The 15,291-nt window shown below is 44.4% G+C and overlaps 1 protein-coding gene across 1 annotated transcript; it reads right to left on the reverse strand.

Annotated features, from left to right (window-relative positions):
* Positions 1–1,538: 1,538 nt before the first annotated feature.
* On the reverse strand, positions 1,539–7,007 carry BTN1A1 (butyrophilin subfamily 1 member A1; the record flags this gene model as incomplete). Its single annotated transcript, XM_082847511.1, has 7 exons — positions 1,539–2,212; positions 2,632–2,658; positions 2,757–2,777; positions 3,269–3,418; positions 4,248–4,529; positions 6,327–6,674; positions 6,929–7,007. The coding sequence occupies 7 exons, from the start codon at positions 7,005–7,007 to the stop codon at positions 1,539–1,541; spliced, it is 1,581 nt and encodes a 526-aa protein (XP_082703637.1).
* Between the last annotated feature and the right edge of the window lie 8,284 nt (positions 7,008–15,291).

The raw sequence follows: 15,291 nt of genomic DNA on the forward strand, positions 1-15,291 counted from the left end.
AAAGGGCCTTTCCTCTGGAACGGTGGTTTAAAGATCGCCCGAGTTTGTTTGTTTTTCCAATTATGAGGCACCACCACTAAAATTTCCCAAACATTTCCTCCAGAGGCTAAGGGCGGGTAGCCATCGGCACTGTGGCCTTGTTGTAAATAGCTGGACAGTCCTGGGACAATAGCCCCTTCCCTGGTGAGCCCACTGCCATCAGGTCTGGGGATGGGTCTTGGATAAACAGAAGCACACTGCTTTGGCTCACTGCATTCCCACGCAGGTTTCTTTCCTCTGTTTTTGTTTCAATTCCACTTGTTGGGATAAAGAAAGGAAGGTGCAGATGCTGTTTTCAGCAATCAGACAGACTTATTTATTAGGTTAAGACCATGGGCGACATCTATCCTGGAAACTGGAAAACCCAGTGGAAATGGAAGGTTGGAGCCTGGGTAAATATGCAGTCTATTGGGAAGACAAGACACACATATATAGGAAAATGCAAATACAGACAACTGCGATCAATCCAGCTGTGCTGACACAATGGTGCAGCCTTCAGGGAACCCTGAGGAGAAGCAGCGTGTAGGAAAGCTGGGTGGGGAGAGAGCGATTGGTGGTGCAGTGTGGAAGTGGGTGGTGGTCGAAGCTAATTAAAGGTATGGTGGAGGGTCTAAACCAAATGTTGGGTTGAGGCTGAGACAATGGCTGATAAAGTGGTGATCTTACTGAACGATGATGCCTGGAAACGCCTCTGAAATGGAGAGATTCTAGATCAAAAAGAAGAAGAGAACCTGAGACTTGTGGAGTCAACAAAGTGAGGTTGAGATGAGCCCCAGGCAAGGGAGAAACACGGGTGCAGAGAGGGGAACAGGGCCGAGGCATGGCTGTGAACACAACCTTTGAATTTTATCTAAAATTCTCCCCTCTATCAAACGTTCTGTCTGATCCCTTAGCCCGGCTCATTTCATCTCTTCTTTACTCTCCTTGCCAATTGCTCAGATCCACCCCAGGGGATATGACTTAAAAAATTTGACATATAGACCCTAAAACTCTAGGGGAAGGCCAGATGTCCATCAATGGCCTGGGTTCACCTCACTTTCTTCTATCATGACTTCCCCCGCAAGTTCCGTTATGGGATTTCAGCCTCGGATCTTCCCTTCCCAGGATCCTTTGGGTTTTCTGCTTGCCTAAAACCTGTTCCTGTACATATTCCTATTCTGGACACCAAGATGTTTCTGTCACAACCCTAGGCCAGCCTAAGCCCATCTTGATCCCTGAGCTTCAAGTGCCTTCCTATAGGCTTTGGCCCCAAGGGCCAGGAGAACGCGAGAAGCGGTTGGAGCCCCCTCTCCGCCCCCTGAATATTGAAACAGAAACGGAAACAGATTAGGAAGGTCCTACACCCCACACTCTATCAGCAGCAACACAACCTTCTCAAGATTAATTAATCCCTACCCAACAGGAAGAAACAGGGGCTGGGTACAGCTGGCAGATGAAGCCCCAGGGGGTGATAGAGAAGGGGGTAAGAGCGAAGGGAAGCGGTTGAGCTGGGGTATTCCTTAAGGTACCCGTTGGCTGGGCTGGGGAGGGATCAGTTTAGAATGGAGGGTGTCTGTATCCCCAGAGGCAGAGTCCTGCCCTGTGGGCGAGAGTGGGATGTCCTTAGAAAGGTCCTTGGGATCAGCAACTACTGTGACTCCCTCAAGCCCATTAGTGATTGGGCAGATGGTCAGGGGCTTTTTACCACAGGACCACAGGCAGAAGAAGGGCCGGAGGGGGCCTGAGAAAGAGGCATTAGAGAAAGTATAGATATGGGATCCATCGGTCATGTTGTAGAAGCAGATGTCTCCTGACTCACAGTCCAGGAAGATCCCAACTCGGCGGGGGGGTCCCGCCAATGGGAGAGGGGTCCGCAGGGGGGTGAGAGCCCAGTACCCGTTTCCATACAACTCCACAGCCCAGAACCCATTCTCGGGAGTCATGGGGTCAAATCCTTTCTTCATCACGTTCTCCCTACACACCCCAATTGCCCAGTCAGTCCTGTCTCCCACCTCCACCTCCCAGTAATGTCTCCCCGAGGTGAAGGCCTCACGACCCAACACACAAGGCCAGGAGTCAAATCTCTCTGGTTTCTCAGGCAGTTTCTGACGTGAATCTTCCAGTCGGACAGATTTTGAATCCTCATACAGAAAGAGGTGGGGGTGGGCGGTGTCTGGATCCAGAGTCACATCAACTAGAGACAGAGAGAAAGTGAGTCTGAATATCAGTGAATGTTAAAGGTTGAAAGAACTATCCTTTCTTCTCCAAAGAAGTGGGACACTGCTCTACAGTTGACAGGTCTCCTCCGGAATAGAGCTGCCTGGCCTGCTCAGCTGTCTCTAGTCCCCTCTTCCATCCACAGCCACAGGGTGATGTATGAACTGACTGCCCCCCGTGCCCCATGGGACCCTGTCAGAGGGGACTTGTCTTCTAGCCATCTTCCAAGGACCCTCTATGTGCCTCAAGGAAAATGTTGAGGCCATTTGCCATCGTCTATCCCCTCTATATCCCCATCACTAAAATATGTTAGTGTTTTTATTTCCAAGTACTGTAGGACTTTGAATCCCTGAAAGGTAGCTCCTCGGAGCCCTTGAGATATTTAGAGTCACTGACCTGCATGCAATGTAGCCTTTTTCCATTCTGCAAGGGGGGAGGGGGGAAAGAGTGTTATTGACACGTTTTATAATAAGAGAGAGAAAACCTTGTGGATGAAATAATGAGAAGAAGATAGAACTTACTGAGCTCTTCCAGGAGTTTCTCTGGAAAACAAACAGAAATACCTTAGTGACCTTCTAGAGTGGGCATGAGGGAGGGGACAAAACAGGTGTAAGAAACGCACAAAGGAGTAACTGTTTACTTCATGACTACCTGATTGTTGAAGCATTATCAATAAAGGAAGAACAGGGATTATGTTTTGTTTTCTAAGAAATATGCAGGAAGTTCCTACTGGCTTGGGATCAGATCTTTAGTCGTTACTGGGAAACCAAGTTAAAAGTAAGGATAGAGTCTGAAGGTGAGTAGTGAATACACATCAGGTCTATTCTCTCAGAACTGGTTTTGACTCGTCTTGTACCCCAAACCTCTGTTATTCTTCATATTGGGTGCCACTGACTTCAGGAGCCTTATAATCCCCTCTGACTTTCAGAATTCTAGAATCAATTATCTTCCCATTGGCAGTCATCCTAAAGGACTTGCATCCAACCCCACTTGGAAGCATTCCCAAAAAGAAGACTGGGATTCTATGACTTACCTTTAGAGCTGAATTCATGCCTCTTCTGTCTGGATCTTTCCTTGTATAGTCTCCAAGTGAAAAATATGGACCCAATTGTGAGAAGTCCTAGGACCATCAAGACCACAGCCACAGCCACCATCCAGGGAGTCAGCCTTGGGAAGAAGGGAGCTAAAACAAAATCCCCAAGAAGGACATTTGTTGAGAAGCTCAGAGCAAGTCCAGCTCCTCTCCTGACTCCAAAAGGGGGTGGAAGAGAGGATGACCTGGACCTCTCACATTCCTCCCATGGCAAAATAGTCCCTCCAATGCCACTCTGAGCTTTTCAGATAAATTTTGATCTTAGGTAACAGAGAGCAGAGAAAGAGAGGAATGAAGATGAACAAGAGTCATTTGGGGACAGGACCTGTGAGATAAAAAATATAATGGACCAATTCCTGTTTTCATGGAAATTTCTCCTTAGCTATCAATGCAGGATGGGAGCCAAGGGGTTGAGGGAAGTAAATAAGGAAGGGGAAATGTCACATCTGAGTGCAACAGAATGGGACTCAATGACCAAAGAATAAGGAAAAGTTCCTGCCTGAACCAGAGATAGTGTGTAAGGAATAATGAGAAGATTTGCTTCCCTGAGGACCCTGGACACTTAGACAGAGCTCTAGCATGGAATGGGGAGGAAGGCAAGGCAAGGGTGGAAACAGGAGAACTAATTTAGTTAGATCCAGAAGACCCCCCCCCCCCAGAGACAAAGCTTCTCTACCAAGATATATCTCCCAAGATAGAAAATCTGGAATTTGTATGAGATCTAGGTAAAATTTATGCCTTCAGAATCTCTACTCTTTTAGTGAGGCTGGTGGGGCTTCGTGGGCAAGAGTTTAGGTGGGGGAAAGCTTAAGGTGAGGAAAATAGACAAGTCTACCATGAGGTTACAGCCGGGCAGGTGTCCCATGTGATGTGGCCCTGAAGCTGTGTCAAAAAGGAACCTAGCACTGATTTCACTGACCTGGTATAGAAATCTCTACTTCCTTCTCTTGGCCGAGAAGGAGGTTCCGGATACAGCAGGACACATTCTTCATGGAGGTGTCCCTGATGATCACTGAAGCTGCCACGGTGAACAGACCTTCTTCATCAGGGTTCCTGGACTCTGACACGGATGGAAACTCCTCTCCCTTGGGAGTTCGCCACTGTACCCGGGGCTCTGGGTACCATCCCACTGAGGTACACTCCAGCCAGATCTCTCCACTCTCTTGAACTTCCATGTGGATGTGAGGATCAGAGCCCAGAGCTATGGAGAAAGGAGACAACTTACTCCTTTAGCGGACATCCTTCTGGGAGGCTTATAACCACAGGGCTACGTAGTTTGAGAAAGAGAAACCCAAGGGAACTGGGGATGAGGGGGACTCATCTCCATAGTTTATTACACAAGGAAACAGAGGTATCAATAAAAGAATACATCTTATCAGAGAGGGGTGCTGTGTTGGGATTTAGTATTGGAATTGTGGGCAGGAGATGGTGGACAGACAAGGGGTCCGGTCAGCGGGAACAGCAAGCCCAGTGGCTTAGGGGTGGGTTAGTGAGTCTAGGCTGGGAGCTCCAGAGATGGGAGAGAGCTCTGTGGTTGGAAGTATCATGAGAAGGCTTTGGGTAGGAAAAGGGCTAGGATTGAGAATGTAAGGATAAACAGAGAAGGAGTATCCTTGAGGAGAAGGGGGATTGGAGGTTCTTTGCACTGAGATTGTAGTTGACAATTTAGGTTTCACTTACCTGTGATACTGATTCAGGAATTTTCTTGAATGATTTCAACCTCATCTACCCCCACCCCCCAATTAAATTGACGTAAATCAACAGGAAGCTGTTTTTCCTTTCTGTTCAGCCTAATTATTTTCTTACAATTCCACAAAGTACAGAAAAACAGCTAGCTTCAGAGAAGAGTTCTTAAACACATATCCACAACTATTGGTTGAAATCCATATACCAAGTTGTGCGTGTACGTGAAAATGTGTATTCTTTTCATGAAAAGGGCCACCACCCTCAGCAGATTCTCAAAGGTGTCTATCACTCAGAAAAGGTAACAATGACAGCTTTATGCTATCAAGTCTCTAGGGCTTTATAACCAACCTTTAAGATACTTCCCTAAAAAGGAAATATGAGTTATATATGATGCTGCCACGTGGGGCACTCTGTTATGAGGCAGGGACCCAGATTTCACCCAGGTATTTTTCAAACTTTATATTTATTTGACTACATACATGAAAAGCAATATAGTTGTATATTATACATTGTAGGGCAGTCGAGGCACAGTAATAATATCTTACAAGTACATAATGCTTTTAGAATTGACCAAGCAGTTTCTCATATATTGTCTCATTTTATTTCATTTCTGCAAAACCTTGCTTGAGAGGTGGTGCTTTCCCAGTTTTACAGTAGGAAATATAGCTCAGAAAGAGATCTGTTTGATGCCAAGTGGGAAAGTCAGACCTCAATGTATACTTTCCTCCTGAGTGTTTACCATTTTCCTTGTTGTTTTACTCTGAAATTTGGCTTGAAAGGAAAAAGGAAACAAAAACAAAAACTTTTGTAGGTAGATCAAGACCCTTAACAAGCAGCCGTGCTCCATGATTTTAGGAAATTGGCCTTTGGGTACTAATCCATAAAGCGGCGTCAAAGTATGCATTGGGGTTGCTCACCACAGCCTTAATGTAATGGTGAAAAATAGACACAACTGAAATGGTTAATTCCGGGCTTTGATCAAGCAAATTATGGTCTATTAATAGAAGAGAATGTTATACAGTCATTGCATCTTACACTTATTTAATTAATAACATGGGGAAATGCTTATGCTATAATTGAGAAAGGCAGGACATCATTGAAATAAAGCTCCGCCCAGAAAGGTAATTCCGCTGCTCCCTTTCCACTCTCAACTCAAACCCCCTTCCTACTCATCTCCTACCCTAGGCCTGCCAACCTCTTCCAGCCTAAAAGGGATTTGGGGAATGAATGTGATGGCTTCCAAAGTAACAGATCCATAGGAAAATATATCCCTCATGGAGTCACCGGAGAAAGTCAAAACCGGTCTACTCACCAGCCACCTTCAGATGCACGGTGGCCTCTTCGTAGTTTTCGTCCTGCCTGAAAAAGCATCGGTACTCCCCATCATCAGAGGTCTTGACGTCCTGTATCCTCACAGCGACGCGCCCCTCCGCGATGCGGTCCTCCACCAGCGTCACTCTCCCCCGGTACTCGGCCATCTGCTCTCCGGGCTGCTCTCGCCCTTCCCGGCGCACGAACACCGCGGGAGAGACCTTCTCTCGGAACCACCGCAACTCCATGCGCTCGGCGCTCACGTTGGGGGAGAGGTGACAGGGCAACTCGGCAACTTCACCCACCACTGCCAGGATGGGCCCCGGGGGTCCAATCACGTCAAAGGGAGCTGCCAAAAAACCAGGAGGGTCAGACAGAATGTGGAGGTGGGAGATGAGGACTGATACAGACCAGGATCCCGCCGAAGGGCGGAGACTCTCCCACCATTTCTCTTATTCCTACGACAGCCCAAGGGAGTCCATCTCGACCCTTATGGAAGTCGCTCAGGAGAACCAAATGGGATTGTTTACAATTACTGAGAAATTTCAACCTTGTAGGCCAGAGAAAGAGAGAGAGAGAGAGAGAGAGACAGGGGAGACCTACCAGAATCCAGCTCGGGCACCTGGAGGAGAATGAAGACGAGCAGACACCCAGGGAGACAGGAGTTTGGGAAGACTGCCATCTCCAACCTTTGTGGGCAGCAAGATGCTGCTGGACTCGAGTTTGTCAGGAGCTTCAACCTAGGAGGCAGATGAACGGATAGGAGATAGCTATGGGTTGTTGAGACACTGTTCTCCCAGCGTCCTCCCAGCACTTCTTTCCAACTTGGAAAGAGTCATTTGCACCTGAAGCTTCCTCCTTACCTCCCCCCACAGGGCAGACTTTCAGTCCAGGCGGCCCTCAGCACGCTCTCACCGACCACCCTAAGTCTGGTCAATCTTGTCTGTATAAAACAACAAAATGGGCCCTGAATCCCCAAGAGAGACTTAGGATAAGGGAATTGTGAGGCATAGTACCCATTAATGGGTTTCATATAAATAGAAGAACCTTGGAACCACTGCCCTAAAAAACCTCTTCTTTCAAATACAGTAATTTGGCATTTGCTTTTAGCAATGATAGTAAAGATACAGTGATGGAGGTAGAGATGGAGACCAGGCGAATAAGTTGGAGGAGAAAGGAAGAAAGATTGGGAGCAGATAGAACAAGAAAGGGGAGCTGAAGAGAGCTAAAGGGCTTGAAGAGTAGAGGGCCTAGGACTAGGGAGGAAGGAGCCAGGGGGAGAGAAAATGCCTCCTGGCTGCTGGCTCTCTCAAGGGGTGAGAGTAATCCCAGATACTGACCTCTGATGTTGGAGGAAAAGGCACCAACAAGCTTCTGCTACCAAATGAGAAAGTTGGTTGTGGCCCCAGGGGCAAAAGTTAAAGGAGGAGGAAGGGGGAAGTGCTCTCAGGAAAGCCTGCCCCCAGGTCCCTGATGTATTTACTTTGGGGAAAAAAAAAAGTTTTCTAGAGAGGAAAAGGTCTGTGGATTTGTGGTCTTCAGCTGAGAAATCAGGATATGCATTGATGACCTGGGCTAAACAGAAGGGGACAGGGCAAAAAAGAAAGAGGATTCAAGAAAACACTAAAAGAAAAGGTAAAGCCTTGGGCCATTAATTCACCTCTCCAAGCCTCAGTTCTTTTATCTCTAAAATGGGAGTATTGTTAATAATACCTTCTTTGGAGTGGTGTTGCAAGGATTAAATGATATTAAGCATGTTAAGTGCTTAGCATATAATAGGGATTTAGAAGAGAGAAAGTTGTTATTCTATTACTATTTATGTGAGTTGAAAATTAAAGATAGGCTAGGAATACATTTGTGTGTTTCAGTTTTCAGGGCCCCAAAGTTGTCTCTCTGCCAAAGCTACTTCCCTAAAAGCAATTCATGAGGCCTGCAATTTCTTGTTTTGGGTTAAACCCCTTATCGTTATGGAAAATTTAAAAATATGTATATTTTTGAAAGTAGAAATCACTCATAATGTCAGCAAATAATGACAGCCTCTGGCAGAATTGTTGATACTTTTGTAAATATAATTTGAAACATTGTTAATAGCTACATAATATCATATTGAAGGTTCCTATAATTCCCAAGACTGTGGGACATCTTGAGTTTTTTGCCTATTATAAATAGTGTGCTTTATACACAAGTCTTTGTCCACATCTTTGATAGTTTCCTGATAAACTTTCTGATGAATTCCCAGAAATATTGTCATCAGGTTAAACGGTATGAACATATTGTCAAAGTTTCTTCCTGAAATGTCAAGCCTACCACACCATCAACCGAGATGTCCTTCTCACCTAATTCCTGCCAGCATTGAGGGCTATTATTCCTCATCATCACTAATGGAATGGATAATGTTGACCAAATTATTATTTCACAATACGTTTATATAATGAGGCTGGTCATTTTTCATGTTTATATATTTTAATATATTCCGGAAGTGAATTTTTCGAGCTAATTGCCTTTTTTTTTCTAGATAGATTCTGGAGCTTTTTTTTTTTTTCTTTTTTAATCAAAATGTATGAACTTTTTAGAAATTAAAGACATCAACCCTGTATTATATGTGTGGCAAAAACCCTTCACCACCCATTTGTTCTTTGCCTTTTAATTGGGACTATGATTAAGACCAACAAAAAATAATTCCTCCAGTGGACCCACCTGAGTGCTAGGATTATGAATTTTCTCAAATACAAATCTGATCTTGTCACTTTTTGCTTAAAAATCCCTACATGTCTCCTTAGTGACCCCAACACCCAGTTCAGGCACCTTAATCTGGTCAAGAAAATGCTGTAAGATCTAGTGGCCTCCCTCTTTCCTTCCTCTCAGCCTCTTCTCACCAGAGCCTCTCAGTCTGTCCAACTCACATGAGAAACACTTTTGAAGTCTTTGGTCTTATCTATAATGTTTAAAGTAAATTAAACATTTTGCTGCATTACACATGAAATTTAAAAAAATATGACTCTGGCTAGACTTTGCCCCCTCCAAGTGAAATCAGCTCTCCAGGAAGATGGGCCAGGTTTATCCTGTGACATGGACAACTTCCTGGTCCCTCTTTGCTGGCACAAATCTGACCTGAATCCTACCGTGTGATGCAGATATATTTATTTTTGTCTTTTGTTTCCAAGTCTTTCTTCCCCTCCTAAACTGAGCTCTTTGAGGTCTCTGACCTCTTATCAACACATAGACCGAAGTAGAATTTGCAGCTTCAATCACACCCACCAGTCCTTGGTTTCCTAGTTTGAAATGTGCCTGCCTCATTCTCAGCTCCCATCTGTGCTTAACTTTCAAAAATATCACCGATAATGAGTTTCCTCTCCTCAACCCATTCTGATTAGACTTCTATCCCTCGCTCTACATTGTCAAAATATCTTAGAGGAAAATTTGGGGCAGGAGGAAGAGCTTTTACTTGCACCCAAGAGAGCTAGACTGAAAGAAAGGAGCTGGGGAAATAGAGAGCAAATGGTATTCAAGGTATTATGTGGCAGCCAAGGTTCTGATGGATAATATCTGAGTCATTTTGACAGAAACTAGCAGTTTTGGACAATCAGTGGCAGGATCTCTGAATTGTCCAGGCTCAATCAGGGAACAGACATTCTAGATGCCCCCGGTTTTCATGGCTCGCATTGTTTTTTAGGTGCCTTTGTGATGTGGGGCTACTATGAGCAAGTTCCTGTTATTCTGGGGTCCTAGAAACATAAACTGTTTCCTCTTAGACATGAAACCATTTGGGCTGAGGAGTGTGATGTGCTCCTCCGATGACAAGATGTCAGGGCTTCTCCCCCTACACTCCCCTTTTCACCACACACGATTCAAATTTCCTAATATTATAAATTAGTCAGATCCAATGATTATTCTCTTCCTCGTTTTACTTGACATCCAACAGCATTTGACTGAGGCAACCACTTACTCCTTTTTTTTAAGAAGTAGTTTTTATTCTGTCCAAGTAATTCATGCAAAGCATTTTTATTTTTTTTGCGGTACGCGGGCCTCTCACTGTTGTGACCTCTCCCGCTGTGGAGCACAGGTTCCGGACGCACAGGCTCAGCGGCCATGGCCCACGGGCCACGGGCCACGGGCCCAGCCGCTCCGCGGCATGTGGGATCTTCCCGGACCGGGGCACGAACCCATGTCCCCTGCATCGGCAGGCAGACTCTCAACCACTGCGCCACCAGGGAAACCCTCTTGCTATTCCTTGATGAATCCATTTTTAGATATTAATTTTCGATGCTCTATCATGAGCAGTGATGATTTCGTTTTTGTGGTGGCTGAGTTTATGTGTCAACTTGACTGGGCTAAGGACTACCCAGGTAACTGGGAAAAGGTCATTTCTGGGTGTGTTTGTGAGGCTGTTTCCAGAAGAGAGAAGCATTTGAATCCGTAAGTGAAGAGACCGTCCTCACCAATGCAGGTGGGAATCATCCAATCCTTTGAGGGCCTGAATAGAATAAAAAGATGCAGGGAGGGCGAATTTGCTCTGTGCTTGAGCTGGGACTTCCAGCTCCTGCCCTCAGACATTAGCACTTCTTGTTCTCTGGCATTTGGACTCTGACCTGGACTTACATCATCGGCTCCCCTGGTTCACAGTTCTTTGAGTTTGGACTGGAACTACACCACCAGTTTTCCTGGGGCCTCCAGGTTACAGAGGGCAGATTGTGGGATTTCTTTGCCTCTATAATCACGTGCGCCTATCCCTCATAATAAATCTCTTTCTATGTATCTGTATACCGTATAGCCTATTGGTCCTGTCTCTCTGGAGAACTCTGACTAATACCATTCTTTTATATCACCAATAGAAATATATCATTTTTGTTCAGTGTTTCCAATACCATGGTTTTGTGGCTATATTTTTATGGAGCTGAGGATCACATATGATTACATTTACTTTCCTGAACATCTTTTTTGTGTTTGAGGGGGATGGGGGAGGGAGGGAGTTAAATGATTCACCTTATTTCCTTTGTTTAGTTTTCTGTGTTCCCATCACAGATTTTTCCCAGCCCTTAACAGTCTCTAAGTACAGTCTCCGTAGTCAAACATCTCAGGTAATTTATTAGTGCTATTACAATCCCTCCCTAGCCCCATTCCCATCCCTCCCAGAGCAGCACTTCTCTAACTTAAATGAGCATATGCTTCACTGGAGGGTCTTATTAAAAATACGTTCTGATTTAGGTCTGGACTGCTACCAGGATTCTCCCTGCTGGCTGCTGCCGGTCCACAGGAGCTTTTTCCTCTTCCTTATTCAGAATCCGCAGCTGAAGAGGCAGCTGCTGGCTCTACACGAATTGCGGAGATGACCCTGGGGGATGGTTCTGGCTGAGTCTCGGGCTTATTTCTTTTGCACGTGTCTAAACCGAGCTAAGACAAAGGGCTGGGTGAGAATGGGCACATCCTGTGACTTGTAGTGAGCTTTGTGGTCAGCTGCTGTGTCTCAGGGCACACACTATCGGCATACTGGTAATAACTAGATGTGACCTCATGATATGTTGACATTATAATACTGACATAACCCCCCTATTTACCAAGCCTGTATTAAATTTATGTGCATCGTGTAGCGATCGCTTTGTAATGTATAGAGATATTGAATCACTGTGTTGTGCAGCATGGACTAACATAGTGCTGTAGGTCAATTATACTTCAAAACAAACAAACACACAAACTCATAGAAAAAGAGATCAGATTTGTGGTTATCAGAAGTGGAGGGTGGGGAGAGGGGGAATTGGATGAAGGTGGTCAAAATGTACAAACTTCCAGTTATAAGATAAATAAGTACTAGGGATGTAATGTACAACATGATAAATATAATTAACACTTGTATAATATATATGAAAGTTGTTAAGAGAATAAATCCTGAGTTCTCCACACAAGGAAAAAATTTTTCTTTTCTTTTGTATCTATATACGATGGTGGGTGTTCACTAAACTTATCGTGGTAATCATCTTACGATATACATAAGTGAAATCATTATGCTGTACACCTTAAACGTATACAGTGCTGTATGTGAATTATGTCTTAATAAAACTGGAAGAAAAGAAATTATGCGCATTGTAGCCCAACAGAGTGTTCCCTGGGAGCAAGAGGCTGAGGTCTGGTTGAGTGGTGACATCTTGAGTCATATTCCGGGAAACGCTTTTGAAATGGAGAGTTCCTAGAACAAAGAAGAGGGTCAGGAAAGGAACGTATGGGAGTCAATAAAATGAGTTTGGATTGTGCAAGGGAAAAATTAGAAGATTTAGGGAAGGGAGCAGTTGTATGGACCACTCTGAGTTCTTCTTAGAATCTACCCCATTGCCCCCTCTCTTCCCATTACCTGGTGGGGCAAATTCCTCCAAATCAGGGCTCTATCCACCCTCTGGAGGACAGGCTATAGAAAACATGAAAATACAGAGTTTAGTATTTTAGAAGCAGGCCATGAATTCATTATTGGTCTGACTTCACCTTGTTTTCCTCTTATCACAGATGTCACTCCATGTTCCCTGATCAGACCTTGTCTTAGTTTGAATTCTCCCTGAAACAGGCCCTCAGACACAGATATGGATGCAAGTAATTTATTTGGGAGGTGATCCTAGAAAACATGGTGGGGAAGGGAAGAAATGAGACAGGGAAGAGCTAATAAAGAGTGTGATAACACCCGGATTACTGTTATGGGTCCCTGGGACTCAATCTTGCTAGGGACTCTCTGAGAGATTGTGTGGAACTGGAAACTACCCAATTCAGAGTTGTCACCGAGGGATGAGAAAGCAGAAGGATTTATCCATAATCCAGCCCCTCATTGGCTGAGGATTTTCTAGGTGAACACCAGTAGGAAGGGTATGCCGGTGACCACCAAGGGGAGAGAGAGAGACAGACAGACAGAGGGGAGACTGAGAATCAGTGAATGTGAGAGATTCAGGGGGCATCTCTTTCTCTCCAAAGAAATGAGACACCGTGGTAGGAATTGTCAGGTATCCCCAGGAGACATTTTTCCGCCTGGCCCCTGGTCTCCATTCCTAGCCTTCCCCGCCCCAGCCCCACACCAACTTCTTTCCTGATTATCAACTACCGATTAGTGTGCCTGAACTTCAAGTTTCTTGGGTTAGCTAATCTTACGGTCATATTCCAAGGGATCTGTATGTCTCCTAAGGAGAATGTTGAGGTAATTTACCACTATCTCTGTTCTCTCCACCCTCATCAGTGAAATGCTGTCAGTATTTTTCATTTTGTGTGCCCTGAGGCTTTGAATCCCTGGGAGATATGAGCTCTGAGTCCCAGAGAAATGAAGAGCCATTGACCTGCACACGATTGTACTTTTTTCTATTCTGTAGTAACAGAGAGGTTTTATAAGAGATACAAAGCCTCTTTATAGAACAATGGAGGGAACACCAGGATTTTCTAAGCTCTTTTATGAGTTTCTTTGGAAAATAAACAGAACTAAGCCAGTTAAGATTTGAGTTAAAGATGGGGGAAGGAGGATTGAATGTGAGCATGAAACACACAATGGAGTGACTGTTCCCTTCTGTGAATACTTGATTATTGAAAAATTATCAATAAATCATGAACAAAGAATACTTTTTGTTTCAATTTTTGTTCTGAGAAATCTGCAGGAAGTTCCTCTTGGCTTTAGATACTGAGAGATTTTGCTGTATCTGGAGAACTGAAAGTCTGGGGCCAAATTTGGGGTGGAAGGGAGTGAACACTGGAGGCTGATAGTGGGGTTCTGCTTGCCTATGACCATGTTGAAGGCCACCAGCCAAAGTCCAACTGCAGTTGAATGAAATTGGATTTGTCGCTACTTGTTACAGCAGCGTGGATTCAACACACCATGGGGGTTTGGGGGGGTGTCTCAGTGAGAGGGTGTGGGAGAACTTATTACAGGATTTAGGTTTTTGTTGGGTGATTTGGGGGAGGTTCAAAGAATGAAGGGTTTGCTCTGGATGACTGCTGTAAGAAAGCAGCGGACTGATGTGTGATTGAATATTCCAATTTTTATTAGGAAGTGGAGGAAAAGAGTGGGCCGGAATTTCCTGGTGGTCCAATGGTTAGGACTCCATGCTTCCACTGCAGGGGGCGGGGTTCAATCCCTGGTCGGGGAAATAAGCTCCCACAAGATTCGTTTTTGTCTCACTCCATCACAATCACAGAATGGTGAAATGTTTAAGTGGAGAACGCTGGAGCCACTGCCAGGCTTGTTTCTTTCTTCCTCAGTCAGAGGCTGCCTTTTCCTTCAGATCTAAAGGTATTTGGGCCTTTATAACCTTTAGAGTCCCTTCCAACTTCGAAAAATCTAGAATCATATTTCTAAATTTCTAAACTAGGATGACTTTTGAGTGGAAGTCATCTCAGAGGGTATGGCATCCCAGCACATGTCTACAGATGGGAGGAGTCCTGTGGATGGAAATTCTAAGAGAAGGCTTTGAGGAGGACATAGAAATTTGGTTACATCTTAATATGATCTTGAACAATGGTTTGAAAGATTGAATTACTGAATCGCTATCATATTAAAAAACAACCTTCTAGGGGAGAGGAGCAATATAGAGGTTGGGGTATGCTGTTAGGTATAAAATGAACTACAAGGATATATTGTACAACATGAGGGATATAGCCAATGTTTTATAATAACTATAAATGGAGTATAACCTTCAAAAGTTGTGAATCACTATATTGTACACCTGTAACTTATATAATATTGTACAGCAACTATACGTCAACAAAAAATTTTTTTAATAAAAAATAAAAAAACAACCCTCTGAGGGTCTTTGGCTGGGTGTGAAAATTAAACTGATAAAGACAGATGAACAGGAGAAAAGCATCCACATTTTATTGAATTTTTACATGTACATGAGAGCCCTCACAAGAGGATGAAGACCTGAAGAAATGACCAGAGCAGGAAGCTTTAATACATTTTAGGCAAAGAAACAATAAATTTGTGAAAAATTGACATGGCAAAGGGGCTT

This window comes from Leucopleurus acutus (assembly GCF_964270905.1).
Source record: "Leucopleurus acutus genome assembly, chromosome: 10".
NCBI lineage: Eukaryota > Metazoa > Chordata > Mammalia > Artiodactyla > Delphinidae > Leucopleurus > Leucopleurus acutus.